This window comes from Nothoprocta perdicaria, unplaced genomic scaffold, assembly GCF_003342845.1.
Source record: "Nothoprocta perdicaria isolate Ctin4 unplaced genomic scaffold, notPer1 scaffold_203, whole genome shotgun sequence".
Taxonomy (NCBI): Eukaryota; Metazoa; Chordata; class Aves; order Tinamiformes; family Tinamidae; genus Nothoprocta; species Nothoprocta perdicaria.
In genome coordinates, this window is record NW_020455239.1 from 1,261,447 (window position 1) to 1,280,916 (window position 19,470).

The window sequence follows — 19,470 nt, forward strand, 5'->3', positions numbered from 1 at the left end:
AATTCTTTTTCAGTTTTTTTTCACTTCTTTATTTACATAAATCAACAGTAAAGGAGTAACAGTATCTATGAGGGCACATCTACTGAGGTGGGAGTTCAATGATGATAAATTATGCTAGAACAACCAAACAAGCACTGGAAGTACAAATGTTATCATTTCTATAATTTCTTTTTCAATTGAAAGTTACTGAAACTAAGTATGATGTAAGCAGAAATACTGCTAATGGCATATAAAATATTATTGCATGCATGCAGAAAAATATTCACATATACACACACATACACACACACACACACACATATATATACACACTCTTATAGACATTCATATGCCATTATTTATTTGCAATTTTATTTTCACTGAATAAATTATCATGTATAATATTTATTGATCTAGTAGTTATTCTTGGGGAAAAAAGCTAATCTAAACTAACCTTTATTCTTTTTTCAGCCTCCAGTAATTTGGCATTTGCTGCTTCTTCCTTCTTTTTCTTTTTTGCCTGTGCATGCAAAACAGGTCTCAAAATCATGCAACAGCGCTGCCACAGCATGAAAATACAGCTAGAAATAAAGCTACATGCCTCACAAATTGCAAAACAGTATCACCTAAAAAGTGTATATTGTAACTGATTTATTTCCCAATGCATGTTGTATCGTCAGTCATTTACTTTTTCATATCAAGTCAGAATTTTCAGAACGTCCCAAACAAAACAGCTTTGCATTCCTACTGCAAGTTCTGAAAGCACACCATGTGAAAGTACTCCTAACAACGAACCACAATCATTATCCACTACAGACAATACGGATGAAAAAGAAATCTGTTGTCAGACAGGTAAAAAATGGGAACGAGAAACAGGAATCTTTCATTTTAATCCCTCCAGCTGACATGACATGATTTTACAATATGAAGCAACCAATTGTAATCTGGAAAGATTTTGTTTAGTTTTGTTTTGAGTAAAACCTACATCATGCTGGTCTAAATTGGCTTCGTTGGTACCTTCCTTTAAAGAATATTAACAATAAGTATGTTGTTAACTTCTATAATTTCAGTATATCAAATCTACAGCAATTCATAAAATGTAGATACTGTTCTGTCATAGTCTTGAAAACTTCTTTTAAAAGAACTTTACTGCATCTTTTGCAGCAAATAAAACTGTTTGCATATAAAGTTAGAAACACATGAAAAAATTTCCATGATTTGAGTTCCAGTTAATAAATGGATTAATGTTCTTGGATTTTGACATATAGTGAGGTGTTAAAAACTGTTGGCTTTCAAAGAACGAATATATTTGAAGACAGAAATTTTTGAACAAACATTTTTAATTCATGTTGTTAGACATGTTATACTAAACTATATTTCTAACTGGTTAATAAAAGATAATATTCTTCAAAGTGGCAAAACAAAATAAATTATATTTCAGTCATTATTTCTACCTCTAAAATTTGCTGAGCTCGAAGTTCTTTCTCCATTCTGATTTGCTGAATTCGCTTAATTTTTTCCTACCAGGGAAAAAAGTTATTTTAAAAAACAATAAAAGAAATTTATTTTTATATCAACATAAAATAACAGCAAGTATATATGCATATTTCCTGTCGTTGAGTCTCACACACGTTGAAAACAACTACTTCCATATAACAAATGTTTAAGATTTTTACTAGCATTAGATGTCTGACATATTCCTGAAAGTCCTGGCACTCAAAGTTTTGCAAAGGCGCTTATAGCTTGAGCCATCATATGACTATTTTTAGCAGCCAATTATTACAAAGGCTAGAGTTAAAGCAGAACAAGCTTTTTAATAAAAATAAGAGTTAAGAACTATTCAGAGCAGAAAAAGAGAGATATCTACATATCGGGAGCATGGAAATTTTATCCCTGTTTCACCATGAGGGAACATAGTGATGATAAATGGAGTCTTTATTTGATAAATTCACTAGTTAAGCAATTCTTCATGTCTGCACACCTTTCTAGTAATGCTTCTAAATGGTAAGATGATGGGAGGGTCATGCATATTTTGTTGTCATTAATTGACTCCTGAGCTAAAAATACCAAACATAGTCATGCTTTGGTTCTCTTACTTTTCTAAGGAATCCAGATGTTAAATGTAAATATTCTTTAGAGGTCTACATCAGGCAAACTATGAGCAAGCCTGAGTAATATTCCAACAGAAGTCCCTTTCTAAAAATATCTCAGGCATGAAACAGATTTACTTAACAGTGCAGAGTGACATTATCAGAGAGTAATACAAAAAGGATGAGGAGACAGAACTAACTCTCCAAAATCCATGAAGTGAACTAAATATCTTGGATTTCATCTACAGTCTCTAGCATTAAATATTTCATAATATTTCACAGAATCATAGAATCACAGAATGCTTAAGGTTGGAAGGGACCTCAAAGGTCATCTAGTCCAACCCCACTGCACACGAGGGTCATCCAGAGCATGTAGCACAGGGCTGCATCCAAGCAGGTTTTAAAGATCTCCAAAGAAGGAGACTCCACAACCTCTCTGAGCAGCCTGGTCCAGTGAATTTCAAGCATGAAATATTTCATAAAAGGGAGTTAACAGAATGTGGTGTATTTAGTGCTGTGGAAATGTGCTTTGAAATACTCTCTTCCCACATCCAAACTTCAGAATTGTATTTCGAACTTCAAAATAGTCATTTTATTATCAAATAATGAAAAGCTTGCTTCCATAAGTACCTTAATTTAACAGAGCTTTTACATGGACATTCTACCTTTTTCTTGGAGTTATTTGCTATACCAGTATTTAACAACATTGGGAGGTTCAGAAACATGCATTAATTCACTGGCATACTGGGACAGAGCCTTTTGCAATGTGAATCTTCTGCTGACAGGCAACAAGAATCACTGAAGAAGGCAAGCACACAATTCTTCATACAAACAGATACACCACTGTTTGTCTGCATGGAACCAAGGAAGGCAAGAACACATCACTATCCTGCAGCAGCAGTTCCTGCATTTCTTTTTCTTTTTCGTAGACAATTACCTATGTTTTGGTATTTAAATCAACATGGACAAAACTGGGATGTCCTGACAACATCAACAACTGTGCAGTTCAGACTTTTAAATGATACATGCTGTATACTCTTTAAAACAAGATTTAAAACATTCCTGTTTTAATAGGCACACCTAATAACTTACCAGATAACTTTAAAACCTCAAATAGAATAATTCAAAATATAATAAATTTAAACAGTCTCCTTAGGAAACACATAAAGTTTACCTGCTGCTTCATTATCTTTATCTGCTCTTTTTGCTTTCGCTTTTCTTCAGCTGCCATAATAGCTATGAGTAAAGCAAAAAAAATAAAAATCAAGTTTTTGCAGAAAAGCAAATTCATATTAATAGTTTAAGCTCATCTGCAGGCATGCAGAAAACTCTACCTACCTTGCTGTTTCTTGGCTTCTTTGGCAGCTCGAGCTTGTTCTTGCTTCTGGAGTTTTCGCAGCAACTTTATTTGTGCTGCTTGTCTAGCTATTTCTGTTACAAAAAGCAAATACTGAGTTCATAAAAACAGTGCTATATAGCTATCATAGCTATAGCTTTTGAAGAGACAGAAAAATCAATGGATTTGTTTTATGCATATTAATCTTTACAACATGTACCGACCAACTACCTTTAGGGAGATGACAAATATATACACTTGTGTGTGCGTGTATGTATAATATATATGTATGTATGCGTAGCTCATCAACCCCCCCCCAAATCAACATTAATATTTGCTAAATAAAAGAATGTATAACTTTTGGAAGACAAGAGCACTCTATCAAGTCATGGCTTCAAGCTAAAACCAGTGCTTTGTTCGAAAAGTGCTTTGTTTCTTTCTTTTAAAAGTAGAAAACAGTCATCCCAGGTACTAAATCATCCCAGTACTAAAATCAACATTTTATCTAGTAGCAGGATTTATTATTTTCCTTACAAATTATTTCAAGTATCTAATTATCTAACCCACTTTGAACAGTGCAATAAAAGCACACTTATTTGGGACACAGTTTTGTAGTTCCACTACTTACAGCCAGTCAGTCTTTTGCTAATTGCTAACTTCCTGAAGCATCCTGTCATTTTAAGTGAGAATATCTTAATGAAACTTTTATTAACTGTGAATTAGAACATCAATATGTTCATGTACACACTGATGCAGAAAGCTGTAGAAGCGAAACTGTGAGGTTTAAATTCAGGCTGTGAGTCAAAGGGCTGAATTTTTGAATTTTATAACTCCAGGTACAGCTAAAGCTCTTAAATGAGTGCATATGCGCATTCACACTTCTTTCTCCCTTTGAATCACATATGCATTTAGTTACCTTGTAACAAAAAAATAGCATAGCTAAGCATATAAAAACAAAATTGTTGTATGCTCAAATACTAGCAAAAGACATTATTCCTCTATGCAAAATTAATAACTCAACATATTTTGTTACACTTGGTTTATAAAAGCAAAAGTGTTTCTTACCTTGAGCCTGTAGCTTTCTTAACAGCTTTGCATTGGTGTTGTCTAGAAATTCAGTGCTACCAACATTTGGAGGTCGGCCCTTGCGTCGTCTCGCTCTCGACTCCTCCCTTGCGTGCTGTCTGTCGGGATTCGGTGGTCTTCCTCGGCGCCCTTCCATAGCCCTGATACGGGGAATGACTTCCTCTTCCTTCAGCAGACACCACTGCACGCCCTTTTAATCAACACATTTCACAAAGGTGTATTATAAACACAGGTAAAAAGGAAAACAAGTCTGTAAGACACTTGAGAGCCTAGACAGCAATACATTTGTCAATATATACAAATGATTTATATATTCAGTATTTACAAATGAATTATATGTTTAGTATTTAAGACCTTAGAAAATCTGGGTAGTGAGACATTTGATGACATGCAGGAGCTATACATTGAGAGCTTCCCAGTAAAAAGCTTTCATAAACTGAATTTACTATGCATTACTATGCAAGATTTTAAACTTCATTTATTAGCATAAACAGCTATTACATAGCACATGTATTCTTCAGCATGTCAGCTTAAAAATAACTTCTCTGCCATCAGGTAATCTATTGCTAAATTTCATATAAAAAACTGTAATAGGCAGTATGTCACTGTCTTCCAAGTTCTTCATGTTTACAGAAACTTTAGTATAGATAAAAAAGCAAAACTAGTGTTCGCTTTTAAATATCTGGGTGTTAGATACATGAGTTTTATAACAAGTAAACAAAAAACCGCAAACTCACTTTCATCCTGGAGTTTGTTTACTAAAATTTAATCCTCCAACCATGAAAACTAAAATCTAAGACGCGAGGACCCTCAAAATAACCAAAATTTTATATTTTTTTATAACATCTACAGTCATAACTGGAAGTTGTGGATGCTATATTATATAACTAAACAAAGTACAAAGCAATGAATTCAACCCTTTTTCTTTCAATACTATTACTATGTTTAAGAACTTCAAATATTCCAATATTGCTGAATATATTGTTGAATTTCAAATATTTGGATGTTTTATTAAATCAAGGATCTAACTAGTCCTCACACTGAAGTAGGCTTAAAGCATCAGTATCATTGTGCCCACTAATCAGTGGTTTAATCTATCTGATTCTGTTTAAGTGAGCATCAGTCTGTTTCAAAATTCCAACATTTCTTCACTAGTTTCCCAAGCTTGGAAAAACTGGCAAAAAATGGAAGCTAAATATCTTTAAGGATTGATTCATAATTCACCTACTATAGATTCGTTAAATACTTTTAACAGCTCTGCTAAAGCAAGAATTAAAGCTGCTGACTTAAAAAACACACAATAATTAAAAGATACTCACAAAAATAAATTCACGTTATTAATTTTTTCATATTAACATTTGCATAAATAAGATTTTGCTGTACCATAATACAAGTTTTGTTTGCTTCACTTGTCGCTTTCAGCTAATTCCTCAGAATATGTTAGAAACGTTTGGTACAACGGTCTGTAAAAGAAACAGTGTTTCCTACCCAAATGCACAGAGCCCCAGGCAGCTAGCAGTACATGCAAAGCCACTTGGCAAGTTTGAATTGCTCAGCGACCACCACCACAGGAATACAGATCAGTTTACGGACTTTTCAAAGCACTTTGTTGTTAGCTATGTTATTAAACACAGGGAGTTCTGAATTATGATCATATCAGGAAGTACAGAATATGTCATTCCAGGGACCTCTTAATCCAAATGTTACCTATACCACTTTAATGGAAGTTGCTTCATTTTTCTATCTTACACACATGTAAGTGCTAAGACTTACAAATACATTTTTGTATAAATGTCTAGTACTTAAAATTTATTACAGACTCAATTTCTGTTGTGGAGTAATGTAAACTAGACCAACTACTCTATCTCTTTATCTCCTACACTTATCTTTAACCAAGCAAACCACCTCTCTCATAAGTGGCAAAGAAGAAAAAAAAAAAATTCAAGCAACAGAAGGAAAAGAAGTCATAGTTAAAGCACCTTAGACCCTGCAATGGAGATTCCTCTTGCAACCTATCTGTATTTTCTATGGTTAATGCAACCAGGATACTAAATATGTGATGTTTATCAAAGAAAGACAGAGGTTCACAGGGTATTTAGACTCAGAGAGGTAAATACATATTGGCAATTGCCCAGCATCTCCCAAAGCAGACACTAGAGATGAAACGAACCTGGCAAGTGTAAGGTTCAATATGCACAGGGACCTGACATTTCAAAACATGCATGTTTTGAAAACTGCTACAAGTTTTTCACATCAAATGTAGACCACATAGATCATCCACCACTGTATGTGGATGATCTGATCTAGCCCCTGCTAATGTTCTGGACTGCAGCCAGATAGGCTCCTTATGAGAAACACTCTCCTGCAACACGTTAGCACAGCCTCCAGGAGACGACCTATTGGGGCACCTCAATGCACTGTTCTTACCCATATCGCTCCAGAGCACCGGGACAGGTGCCCCTCCATCTCACAGCACTCCATCCCAAACACAGCCTCCTGTTCACCAGCCTCCTAGTCCTGCCAATCTACAACTACCTCCCAACCTTCAAAAATGCCTCCACAGACTATTTCTGGCCCACTGTTGCCAGACATGCCACACAGCACACAGCGAGAAGTGAAGCTGCAAAAGCACTATCCAAATGGGTCACAAGTTGTGAAGGAAGGGCTTTGTCTCTGGTTGCCAGGGAAACACTGGCTATATCAGAAGCAAGTAACTTCCTTTTTTTTTTTTTTCTCCTTAGTTTACTATAGGCCACTCTTCAGCATTAAGCTGAAGAGCTGTGTTTATTCCACAGGTAATTTTTTTTGCATTTTATTCCATCTTTGGGCTCTTGGAAAATTACATGGTCATTTGGCATGTGTGCTGCACATCTCAAAAGAAAACAGTGAAAAAGGGTATCAATGAAAGCTAGACAAAAATCCCAGGAGCTAGAGCAGAAGCAGAAATCAAATTATTGGAATTGGTTCTAGAAATACATGAAGAAAAGTTTATCATATGAGTGCTGCAGCTGCGCAACTAAACAAAGTTTATTAAAAAGGGTGGACATCCCTTTCCTGTAATACTAACATGGCACATTGCAAATTAGCATCCTGAGCACCGTTCCACTGTTTACATTATCGTCTAGTAGGTCAAAATATGACACATAATACGTAACAACAATAGCAAGAGGATAGACAGCAAATTATAGCAAGAGGATAGACAGCAAAGAACATTTTTGTCATTCCAAAACAGAAACAGGGAACTTGGAAAGTGTAGTGGATAAATTATAGGGGATTAATAACCTACCAATTAGTATGTACTTTTTTCTACTTTAACAACTCAGATTGAGTCAAGCAATGGCAAGTTTGAACCTTCATGCCAGCTTAGGAAGAAAACAGTAAACAGAGTTTTGAACTGACCTAGAACAGAATAGATTCTGTGATCCTAAATGCTGATCTATTTAAAAAATTGGTACTGTAATATCTAGAATCATCTTTAACAGAGTATATATGCAAAAATTAATGGCAGAATAAATAATATATAATTATATCAAACACCAAATGCTATGATCATGTTATGTAAGTATTAGCAGGTATAGTGTAAAATTAGCTGCAAAGACTAGACTTAGAATGAGAAACACAGACAGGCAAAAACAAAGACTGGAATATATACGCTACTATAATGAGGTAACAGAAATAAAGATAAGCTACAGCAACTAAGATGAACTTACCTATAATTACTGTTCTCCAAGGGTAAACATCCTGTGCAGATGCCAATTATAATACCTCCAGAATGAAGATATTCCTAGGGCTCTCCCAGGTTCTTTAATTAATTCCTTCCTCAATGCCAGATTAGGGGAGGAACTCTGAGTTGCACTCTCAAAAAACTGAAAATTAGTCCTGTCCACAGTCTGGAATTCATCTCAAGCCCATGAAATACACATAGATAACTTGCAACTCCAAGAATGCAGATTTTCTACTTCACATAAAGCAAAGAGGAACAAAGTGTCATGACTTCAGGATGCAATCCCAGCAGAAAAACTGCGTGACCTGACCAGAGCACCTCCGCTATGCAGTCGGCAGGTGGCAAGCTGAGAGCTTCTGCCCAGCAGCAGGTAAATCCCACGTGGGTGGCCTGAGGGGGGAGCCACAGAAACAGCAGTGGGACAGCTCACTCAGTCAGGTATGACCCATGCACGAGAAGGTCACCCCACGGAGCAGCTCCATGGTGCAAGTCACCTAAACACCCACCTGATCCACTCTGCCATCTCAGGCAAAGCAGTGCATCCCACCTCCTTACTGCCTGCCTGGCACTGCTCTAGAAGAGCAGCCTTTTCCTCTGTCTTCACAGAGCTTAGCACAAACTATACAAAGAGCAACCATTGTGGGATGTGCAGTGACTTAATATCGTGTTACCAAATTTGCCTACTGAGACGTGACCCTTCCTTTGTTTCTCTCTGAAGGTTATGGGATCAAAAAGAAGACACTGTAAATCATCTCATTAACTGCAGGGAGATGAGAGAGGTAACTAACTACATGAGAACATGAGAAATGAAGGAATACGGGAAACAGGCGTGAGAAAGGTGAGAGCAGACATCCTGACACTATGTTATGTTTGCAGTATTGAGAAATACTCAGATTAAGATCACTGAGGTGCGTAATGAAGTTCATGATTGCATCTACATGTAATTTCCGGTTTATGAAGGCCAAACACCAAGGGGTTATAGCAATGTTGCCAGGAACCAGCCAGCTCCAACTAAAAGTGGCTGCTTCCTGTGAACTGAGGCTATGTGATACCTTTTAATTTATTCTATATAGATATTACCAATTTCCACAAGGTATCACAGCTACCTAGGGTGAACTAGGACAAGCCCTCAAGTTTGCTGAAAGTATGATATCTATCCACATTCTGGTAGCAACATATGCAGGACAGACCCATACATTTTGAAGTAGCAAACATATTAACTGATAAAAATACAAACTCCCTTCACTTATCCTAAAGAAACAGCAATGTGACCAAGACAGAGTAACAAAGGACAAAACAAATGTATTTCCACAACATCTTAATTTTCCTTTTCCTTGTGCGGATTACCCACACAGTTTAACAGCTATGTTACTATACAGTGTATTTTGTATATTCAACATTGCTTCCTGTAAAAATCTAATTCTTCAGGAAGCACAGACTGTAATCTCTATACAACAAACATGTACTTAAATACGTATTTTAGATACACTATACAGATGAACATATAAAAAGAGTGTGATGTAACACAAAACATTTTTTTAAGTATTGAGTTCACATAAGACAATAAGATTTTAAGGTGATTATCTTTCACTTAATAAGATGCCAGAAATATCTGAGCATTTTAGGAGGTAAAATATATAGCTTTAAATTCCTTCTTACTAAATCCAGGCTTAGACATAGCTACTTAGGTGACCACAAGGCATATCCTCCTGCTGAAGTCACTGAAAGGTGAAGGTTTCCAGCACTGCCCAGGATCAAGCACTCAGCTTATCACAAGTACTACAAAAAGTAAACACAACTTTTAAAATGATCTAGCTAAAAACAAACACTACTCCAGACTGCAGAAAAAAAGGGAAAAAAAAGTTACTTCTCCTAAATTTATGGTACTGTTCCTTGGATCAAAAACGTTACTTTTTAAAAAGCAGATACCTGCGGTCCATCTCTGGCTTCATAGAAGTCACCCACTCCTATTTTTGCACTGAAGCTGAAATTGTCCCTTGAGATATCCATTACTCCATTTCTGCTGAGATACTGAAAAAATCACATATTTTTCCACTTCAGCTTGTAAATAATTACAACTCAGCTTTGATGTAAAGCTCTGTGAGTGTGATGTTTTGCATATTCTATAACAGAAATATGCATTTAAAAGAGATCAAATCAGTAAAAAGTTGAGATACATTAAGCTTCATATCACAGGATATTCTTGAAATAAGAGACTTTACTGGAGGAAAAATCATATTTTGTATTAAGAGCATGCTTAGTAGCATAAGAATTCAGAAATAAGAAAAGAAACCTACTTTTATTACTTCAGGATACTGTCTCAGCTTCTTTCCACATGGTGCAAAATATGCTACTTCACCTTGAAGACGACCACCGAAGTTTCTTATTCGGGTTTCTCTTTGCCAGCTAGAGTAATAAGAAATAGTTGCATACAACTTTTTTTTTAACATATATAATTAATATCAACTTATTAATTTTAAAAGAAATATAAGATTCAATATATATAAAGTGTAACATGGATATCAAAAAGTAACCGGGCAAAAATGGAAAGCTTAATCATTTCATTTATTTACTGAAATTCTGAATATAAATGGACTTATATCAAACTATTTTCAAATTACCAGATTTTAAACTTCTTAGAACTGTATTTATGACACGGTTATATGGAATCTGTTCAGGCTCAGATCTCACATGTGAAACCTATTGACACTTCCAAAGAGATTCAGTATAACTGAAAAGGTAAACAGAGAAGGTTGACACCCTTCTCATGTATTTCAGCCCCAAAAGCTTTTAAATGCCATTTCTTTGCCAACTAACTTTTGAAGGTATGATCTCCATTTAGCAAATACGTAACCTACCCGTACTCTAGAGGAACACGCAGCTCTCGTTCGTCTGTTACTCTTCGTCGTTTGGAAATACCTGGAACAGAATTTCTGATTAAGACCTAGGAAGTAATATCAAAAAGTAATTTCTAACATTCTAAACAGAACTCCTGGACTGTTTTTGTCTCTTTCAGGTACTATACGGAGATAAAATATATTAATTGGTTGCTACCTGTACACCTGCACACTAGAAAAATCCTGTTTTCAGTACAGAAGATGAGAATGAATTCTCTGAAGTTCTTTAAAAATCCTTAAGGGATTTTTAAAAATCCAAAAGGGTTTAGCCCTTCAAAGAGCACTGTCAATACACTGTGGCAAAAGGGCAAAGGCAGATTATTTGAGGGATCTGCCTGGCTATTCAGAATTCAAAGAGCTATTTACGTATTTCGTGCTCATTTACAGGCTGATTCAAAGTAACACAAGCGATTGCCAGCAGTGCGGTTTAACAGAATACAAAAAGTTGGTGCTTTTTTAAAGCCTTTTTAAGAGACATCAGCTCAGTAAGGCATCAGCTATGGAGAAAGGCAAATTTTGGGAAGAAGCTTGTCTCAAGAAGCGAGTTTAGATCCTGTGTGAAGAATGTGATGCACCTTTGCCATTAGAATTAAAAAAGATCTAGAACAACTGCTAGAGAATAAAATGGAAATAAATAAAGACTAAATAATGAGACTTTTAAGATAATCCACATAATATCTATCTATTAAATACCACTTTCTCCCAAAATAACTTTAAGAATCTAACACTATTTAAAAAATTTGAAATGAAAACATCCTGAACTGAGTGCTATGTTCAGGTCTGTAGTATCTGCGCTTCTGATGACAGTCTTATCCATTCAGAACATTTGGGAAATTATCACTTGATAACAACGTCTTAAGTACTTTTTATAAATACTTTCACAACCCATATCAATTATGTGTTAGACTGTTATAAAAAAAGACATTAAGATACCACAGTGTGTGCTTGGTGCAAGTGCAGGCGATGGTGTCCCAATAAAAACTGTAGGCTGGGATTCGGGACATAAGGCAGATGGCGCAGAGCTTGGGGTCTTTGCTACTTGGAGATTAAGTGGCGTGGAAAGAGCTCCAAGACCAATGGAAGAGCTCTTCGCAGAGGGAGTTGTTTTATTCAGTTTCAATGGAGTTTTTTCTCCCTCAGTGTCTGTATCTGATTCATCCTGATCTTTATCATCTTCTTCATCATCATCTTCCGTCCCTTCTGAATCTGACTCAGAATTACTGTCAGACTCTGAAAAAAAAAGTAGCAAAAGGCACATTACAACTAGATAAATAACAACAAATACACAAGAACTCCAATGCTCATCAAATTGGTGGCTTTATTAAAAAAGGTTTTCTGCCTTCAAAATATTTTAGAAGATCTCTGAGTATCAACAGAAAGTTATAATCCATTTATGTAAACTTCAAAATGACTATAAATATGATACTATAAGAAGTAATTCCCTATGGAAATGCACTGTGGCTTGGGATATTTTTTTTTATTTTTTACTGAGAAGATAAAGAGAAAAGAGGCCAGTATTTTATGAAATGTTTTGCCTCAGAATTGGCTAAAGCTAAGACCCATCTTTCTGTGAGGCAGATAGTGGATATGCCACAGGATGGGCATTTTACAAGCTGTGAAATACAGCAAAAAGAGCAGAAAGTGAGTAGTGGAAGCAGGCACAGGCTGAAAGTTGTTCAGGACTGGAGATGTCGCAACCCAGGCAACGGGGAGGTTTGACCGGGTAAATGGTAGAAGAGATGAACAACTAAATGTAGGCTAAAGCTCTAGGGGAAAAACAGGATTAGTACATGCTTTGTGGAGAGGGGGAAATACAGTGATGAAGCGGGGGCGGCACACAGGGGATGCAGGCACAAGACAGAAATGCAAATGCTGGCAATATGAGCACCATTTTGAAATGGCCCTAGCCTTCCTTTGCCTAAGAGCCTTTAAAATTGTGTTCTGAAAGCAGTATATATAAACATCTAAGGCTTTAAAATTTCCTGCAAACTTTCTCTAGTCTTGCTCACTTACTACTCTGCTCCTGAGTGAAACCCAAACATACTTTTCTGGCCAATCCAAACAATTCAGAGACTTTTCACTCCCTCTCTACAACACTTGCAGGAAAGTTTATGTAGATAGGCTAAACTTCCTGTAACAACCATACATGATCCAGCCTATTCTCTCTAATGTTTTGGGCACCTTTCCACCTAAGTGGCCTATGAACCCAAGCTGGATGATTCATCTGCAACTAAGTCCCTGATAACCCTCTGCAGGGGCCCCAAAGACACCTTTCTGTGACATAAGACTGTGACTTGACTATAGAGCAAAAATTAGAATATTCTAGACATGATTTTGGACATGCAATTATTGGAGATGAGAAGAAATGTACAACTTTTCAGGGTATGTACCCTGGAAAGACACTGTGGTCTAAACAGTGTGTAGGCAAGATTCCTTCCCATACTAAAAATTGTAGAAAATCTCTTATTTACAGAAAGAACACATCTACTTTTCCATTTAAAAAGATTAAACCACCTGATTGGCTATCATCAGAATCATCATCTTCATCATCTTCATCTTCATCATCGTCGTCATCATCATCGTCGTTTGAGTCATCAGAGTCCTTACTGCTGGGGGCATCTGAATCTGCTCCCCTGAACTGCTCCACTACCAGTTTTGCAGAATGAAGGCGGTGTTGTGTTTTTACTGCATTATTGCTCACTGCTTTGTCCTTTCCTGAAACAGGCAACAGAGGGGAGGTAGAGGGCATAACAGCTGTCCGGTTCCCAGTTGATTTATTCCCAGATGCACTCAAGTTCACTGGCGAAGAAAAAGGGACACTACCAGATGCGGTGACACTTTCATTAATTTTGGTCTGGGATTTTGGTTTGGTAGTAAGTGCTAAAGGGGCTTCCTGGATCACACTCTGAATAGCTCCATTGGGTTGGTGATTACCTAAAAGTGCATTTGTCAGGAATGGATTGGAATGGTTGCTTTCCAAAGACGTGAGTTTTTGATGAGCTGGTGAACTAGAGGTTGGATTAGAGCTTGACAAAGCTGCAATAACTTTCTTCAGGTTCTTAGATGATTCCTGTTTCTTCATCTGTGCTGCTGGGAATGTCTGTTTATATTGTTCCTACAGAAACAAGCCGGGGGTAGGGGGAAAAGGAAGGTTTAATTTTTTTCAGACAGGAAATCTCTTTTCAACCTTCAACATCTGCTTCCCGAAAAAAAGCTTTCAATAGGCCAAAAGTAGGTGGGGTAACTACAACTGAAGGTAAGTAATTTCAAGTTGCTTTAGGCACTGTCTTGATTTTCACGGTAAAGGGAGGTTGAAAAGATTGATCCAGGAACTCAAGATGAAGCCCATTTAAAGTGTAGAGGAAAGGTTTTTTTATTTGCTACCTTACTCCATTAATGAAAAAAAATCCAAACGGTAATGCCATAGTGAAAAAAAAAATACTGATTTTGCTAATTTCAACACGTTAAACTGAAGTACTTTATTCCTCAAATCCTCAAATTTAGCTATGAATCAAATAAGATTTGTTTATTCTTTAGGAACATCATGCCTAATTATTTTTTAAACACTAGATCCTAATTCTCTTCCAATTTCCATTCAAATGTAACTCAATAGAGGAAGAAAAGGCCCCACAATTTTAATAACCATCCATTGGTAAATAACCTTTTTTCTTTAAAATGCAAGAAAAGTATGCCCCAAACTAAATTCATAGTATAAATGATGATTAAAATATGTAATTTTAAGTACTTTTACTTAAACTTATTGACTCTGAAACAAAGAGAAGCCATGCTTACACAAAAGCTATGAAAAGTCTGCTGACCGAAATTAGGAAGAGCAAAAGAAAAGCATTCAGAGCAGACTATTTATTCAGGACTACATTTCTCAATGTAATATATTGACTTTAGCTGCTAAATTTCCTTAAGAGATGTACATCATCATTTCCACCCCCCCCCCCTTTTTTTTCTGGTTAGGATGTAATGAAATACTAAAGTTTTTAAACTTCATAATCCACCATGCTGAAGCTGTTCTAAATTCCATTACAATCCTGTCTTTAACTTGTCTGTTTGTCCAAATATTGCAAGCCTTAATGTATTAAAAATCTACCAGAATTCACAGGCTGGCAAGACAGTAATACAAAAATTTCTCAGCCCTTTTGGGAAATCTTCTGCCATTTCTATAGACCATTTAGCTCTGTTTCATTATTCATGGGCTTTTATTTGCCCCTCTTCCTCCCTCTTCTGTTGAAAGCCATCTTCAAACACAGAATTTACTCCTTTCTCAGCTATCCTTCACAGGTCCAAGGAAGCACAGGGCCTCTGGAAATCATCTGTTCAAGCTGTTCACCTTGAGCATCTGCTCAGCACCATGTCCTGTTGGGTGTTGAGAATCTCCAAGGATGGAGATTCCACAGCCTCTCTGGACAACCAGATTAAGGTCCTTAATAATTACATGAGTAAATACTTAAGAAGTGCACTGGGGTCTGTCACTGCTTGTGGAGGTGAAGGCCAAGTTCTTTAAATATGTATAAGAGGTTATGTGCCTATGTCATCTTTTTTTGAGAGAGTTACTTTATTTCTGCCACATAGAGAGCCACAACACAAGCTGATGTGAATTACAGAGACACATGTAAGTATGCAGTTCCTTATAAAATCTTTAAGAGCTAAAGGCTCAGCTGAAATATATTTACCAGAGGTGAGCCTTAAGATGTACCTTACCTGGTACTCTTACCAATACACAGCTGACTTTCAAAAGACCTGTAGAACTTAGCTAGGTGAAAGTTTGGCAGGATGTGACAGTAAACTGCATATGGAACTGCATCATTCACATATGCACATAAACAATAGGCATCACCATGTAAATTACTTGCTTTCCTCCAAGAAAAAGAGCTCAAGACCCTTGTAATATATAGTTAAAACACTTTTAAAATTAAACTACAATATCTGGTGCTCTAAAAAAAGAAAAAAGTCAGAACATATAATGACAAAAACAGCTTAGCTAATTTACATCATGCAAAAAATTCACATCAATACTAAGTATGTCAAAAATAAACATAATTCAACTATAAACATACAATATTTTTCAAATATTTCAAAGAGTTTTACAACATATGCCATACCTTAATAAGAAGACAAATTGCAAATAATTACGTTATTGGTGACTTTGACTCACCCGTTTTGATCTTACATCACTGGTCAAAGGGGTAGATTCTTCAGAGGTATTTTTATTCCCTGCTTTGAGTAGAGCAGGGGAAGGAACTATAAGTTTTAAATAGGTTTCCTTTTTGGCTTGATTTACCAAAGACAAAGGTTTCACATTGGAAACTAGTCCTGTAGACTGTATTACACTTGTGTGTTTGTTCACAGATTCCTCCTTTGCCTGAGAGCTTTGGAAAATAAAGGGAAGCTGCTGTGACAAAACCTGAGACTGCTTCTGCTGGGACTGGAATGGTGAGTGAGTCTGGGAATCAGACACAAGAGGTATCGGCTGGTGTGTTCTTTTTTCTTGGGACTTCTCATGAGTTTTTTGTCCATCTGTTTTCAAATCTGTTATACCGCTATGCATTAGCACCTGCAAAATATGTATTTTTAGTTATATTAAAAGTGCTGAACAAAAATTACATAATCAATTCTCATGGAACAATTCCACTATTCTTTACAGACAGTGAACAACAGTACTTTTAAAATAACCTTACGCTTTGTTGTTCAGTATTTCCTTTCCCAAACCATGAGGTTTCCCCCATATGAAGTTACTGTTTAAGTGAGAAACAGTACTGAAACACTGCTGTTTTGATAGGTATTATTGACTGTAAACCTCTTTTTCTTCTATAAGCTATTGACTAGAATTAAATATTGTATCAGTGGTGGAAGAAAGAAATGCAAACAAAACGCCTGATCCAAGGAAAGACATAGTTCCTATATTCTATCAGTACACAACATTTAATTTCTTTTTATTTAAATATCTTCTACTATCAAAACTAATGTGCTACCAACTGTTGTTAGCCTCTGCCCCAAAAAGGGGAGGGGCAAAATACAGATAACCCATAAACTAAAACCAAAAGAAACATTACTAAGTTACATTAATGTGTTAAGTGTACAGTTAACTTACTGGAACAAACACTAACAAATCAATTTTTTACAAACAGCTTTCGGTGTCAAGACTTTGGGCAGCAGTGAGGCATCATACCTTGTTCTTGTTTTTGTGATGTTCATTTTCAGAATCAGAATCATCATCTTCACTTTCTTCCATACTCTGGTCTTCCTCCTCTTCATCCTCCTCTAGATCGTCAGAGTCACTACTACTAATGCCTTCACTTGAAGTGTCTGAGGAAGAGCCTGAATCACTGTCACTGTTACTGGAGCTTTCCACTGCTTTTTTCCTAGGTTTCTGAGAGAAAGGTGAATGCTCTATTACTGATTCACTTCTAACCTCTTGTATCATCTAATCATTATGCTTAACTTCAGTAACTGGTGAACACATCCGGCTCTTGAAACAGTCTTAACAAAAAGGAGAAAGAAGCTGTTTGCAAGGTGATGCATAACCAAACACATTGCAAGGTTGCACCAAAACAATTTGGGGACAACATGCACTGTCAGAATACTAAGTATTACTAAACTTCAAAAGTAACATATCAAATTCAGGTCTGGAAAACTAGCAAACATCTGAAGAATGTACTACGTTCAACAAATTTTTAAAAATATAGCCTAATTCTAATATATGGAAAGCAAAGGAAATAGTGAATTAATCAAGACGTTTCAGTAACACATTCATTTAAACTACATTATTTGATATGTGATTTGACAGTACATGTTCATCAGTATTATGTTTTGTGTATTGAAAAAAATGTACTCAAGAAGTTGCTTTTGAGAACTACTTCTGAAAAATGAATCAGAAACTCCTAAAATACTATGACAAACACATCATGTTAAATTTCTCCTTGTGAAGAACCACAGATTGAAATGGTATTTCCACAAACAACAGAAACTGTGCCTGCTAAAGACAGGGGGGAAAAGAGAGACATGAGAAACACAGGAACCGTGAGGGGCTGAAACAGACGCCACCTGAGAAATGCTTTACTTCTGCATCACAGAAGCAAAGCTGCACCTTGCACGTTATCTCCAGTATACAAATGGTGCTTAAGAAAAAAAAAATCTATTTATCATACTCATTTTCACAAACATCTCCATCTATCTTGACACTTTCAAAAATTCCTGCTGGTTGAATATATGAAGAACTTTTTCAGGAAAATTTCTCTATGTTAATAATTTCCCTGTTGTCAATATACTAAATATCCTATCACAAGAAAAACAGAATTAACCATTTTAGCGTTAATAGCTGCTTTTATGCAGCTGGCTGGATACAAACATGCACCATGCTTTGAAAAGTTCTGTACTTCACTTAGAAACATTCAGATTTGGGGATTATAGGTAATGTCATGATGGAAAAGAGGAAATAAGCCAAAGCATAATTCACTCATAAAAACAAAACTGAACATAAATATCATAAAATACAGCACTTTATTCTAGGTGCCTGCTGATACGGAATAACTTTTTTTGGTTTCCAAGAGTAGAAAAGTTTTCAAGCACTGTTTGGCTCAGTGCCCAAGTAGCATTCCCAACTAAATGAGACTACTCATGTCTTTGGTACTCCACATCTGGTTAACTCTGATGAATCATTTTAAGGTCTAAAAATTTTATGTCTGAAATTTGATATTATAAATTCCCTCAAATGTTATCCACTGCAGCTATCATCTAGTGCACTTAGTGTTAATGCTACCATCTTAGCTACCATCAATAGAACAAAAAAAAGCTAGAGAATGCACCCTCAGAACATGATCTGCTATCTTTAGTAATTTTTTTTTGTTGGAGCACTGAAAGTTTATTTACCTTATCTTTGATTTTGTCAGTTCTGGCATCCAGAATCTGGTTTTTACTTTGCTCATGGTTATATTTGCGGCCTCCTGCTCCTGAGGTTATCGGTTTCCCTTGTCCCGCAGATGTGGCAATGCTAGTTGATAGCACAGATGTGCTGATACTAGATCCTGCAGTGGCACTGTTCCCATTCAATGATCCATTTATACCTTGAGAAGACAGATTTTAAAAAGTGACATATACAAAATATAAAATAAGAGACATGTTCTTTGAGAGGTTCTCATAATACTAACTGCACAAATTCCTAGCAAGATCACGGACAGCTATCCAGTAAGAGTTTTTATGAACTTATTTTAATCACAAAGTGTAGAAACACACATAATCTAAAGGACAAATATTTAAAATCTGTTAAAAAAGGAAGAATGAAAAAAAAATTGAACTTGTCTGTTTTCAAACACAAACTATTTCAGAGTTAAATCATGACAAAATGCT

General features: G+C 36.0%; 1 protein-coding gene across 7 annotated transcripts in view; it reads right to left on the reverse strand.

The window, feature by feature from the left end:
- Window positions 1-19,470, reverse strand: part of BAZ2B (bromodomain adjacent to zinc finger domain 2B) — a 118,519-nt gene that overhangs the window by 28,640 nt on the left and 70,409 nt on the right. For 4 of the 7 annotated variants that reach the window (XM_026038164.1, XM_026038166.1, XM_026038163.1 and 1 more), the window contains exons 5-17: window positions 18,994-19,187; window positions 17,294-17,494; window positions 16,280-16,678; window positions 13,627-14,227; window positions 12,046-12,342; window positions 11,074-11,134; window positions 10,513-10,621; window positions 10,145-10,246; window positions 4,471-4,681; window positions 3,408-3,500; window positions 3,244-3,305; window positions 1,434-1,499; window positions 434-499 (exon numbers count right to left, since the gene is read on the reverse strand). In XM_026038164.1, the coding sequence (XP_025893949.1) occupies window positions 434-499; window positions 1,434-1,499; window positions 3,244-3,305; window positions 3,408-3,500; window positions 4,471-4,681; window positions 10,145-10,246; window positions 10,513-10,621; window positions 11,074-11,134; window positions 12,046-12,342; window positions 13,627-14,227; window positions 16,280-16,678; window positions 17,294-17,494; window positions 18,994-19,187 (2,462 nt within the window). The remainder of the gene's footprint in view (window positions 1-433; window positions 500-1,433; window positions 1,500-3,243; window positions 3,306-3,407; window positions 3,501-4,470; window positions 4,682-10,144; window positions 10,247-10,512; window positions 10,622-11,073; window positions 11,135-12,045; window positions 12,343-13,626; window positions 14,228-16,279; window positions 16,679-17,293; window positions 17,495-18,993; window positions 19,188-19,470) is intronic. The other 3 variants (XM_026038167.1, XM_026038169.1, XM_026038165.1) reach the window with 1 other exon arrangement.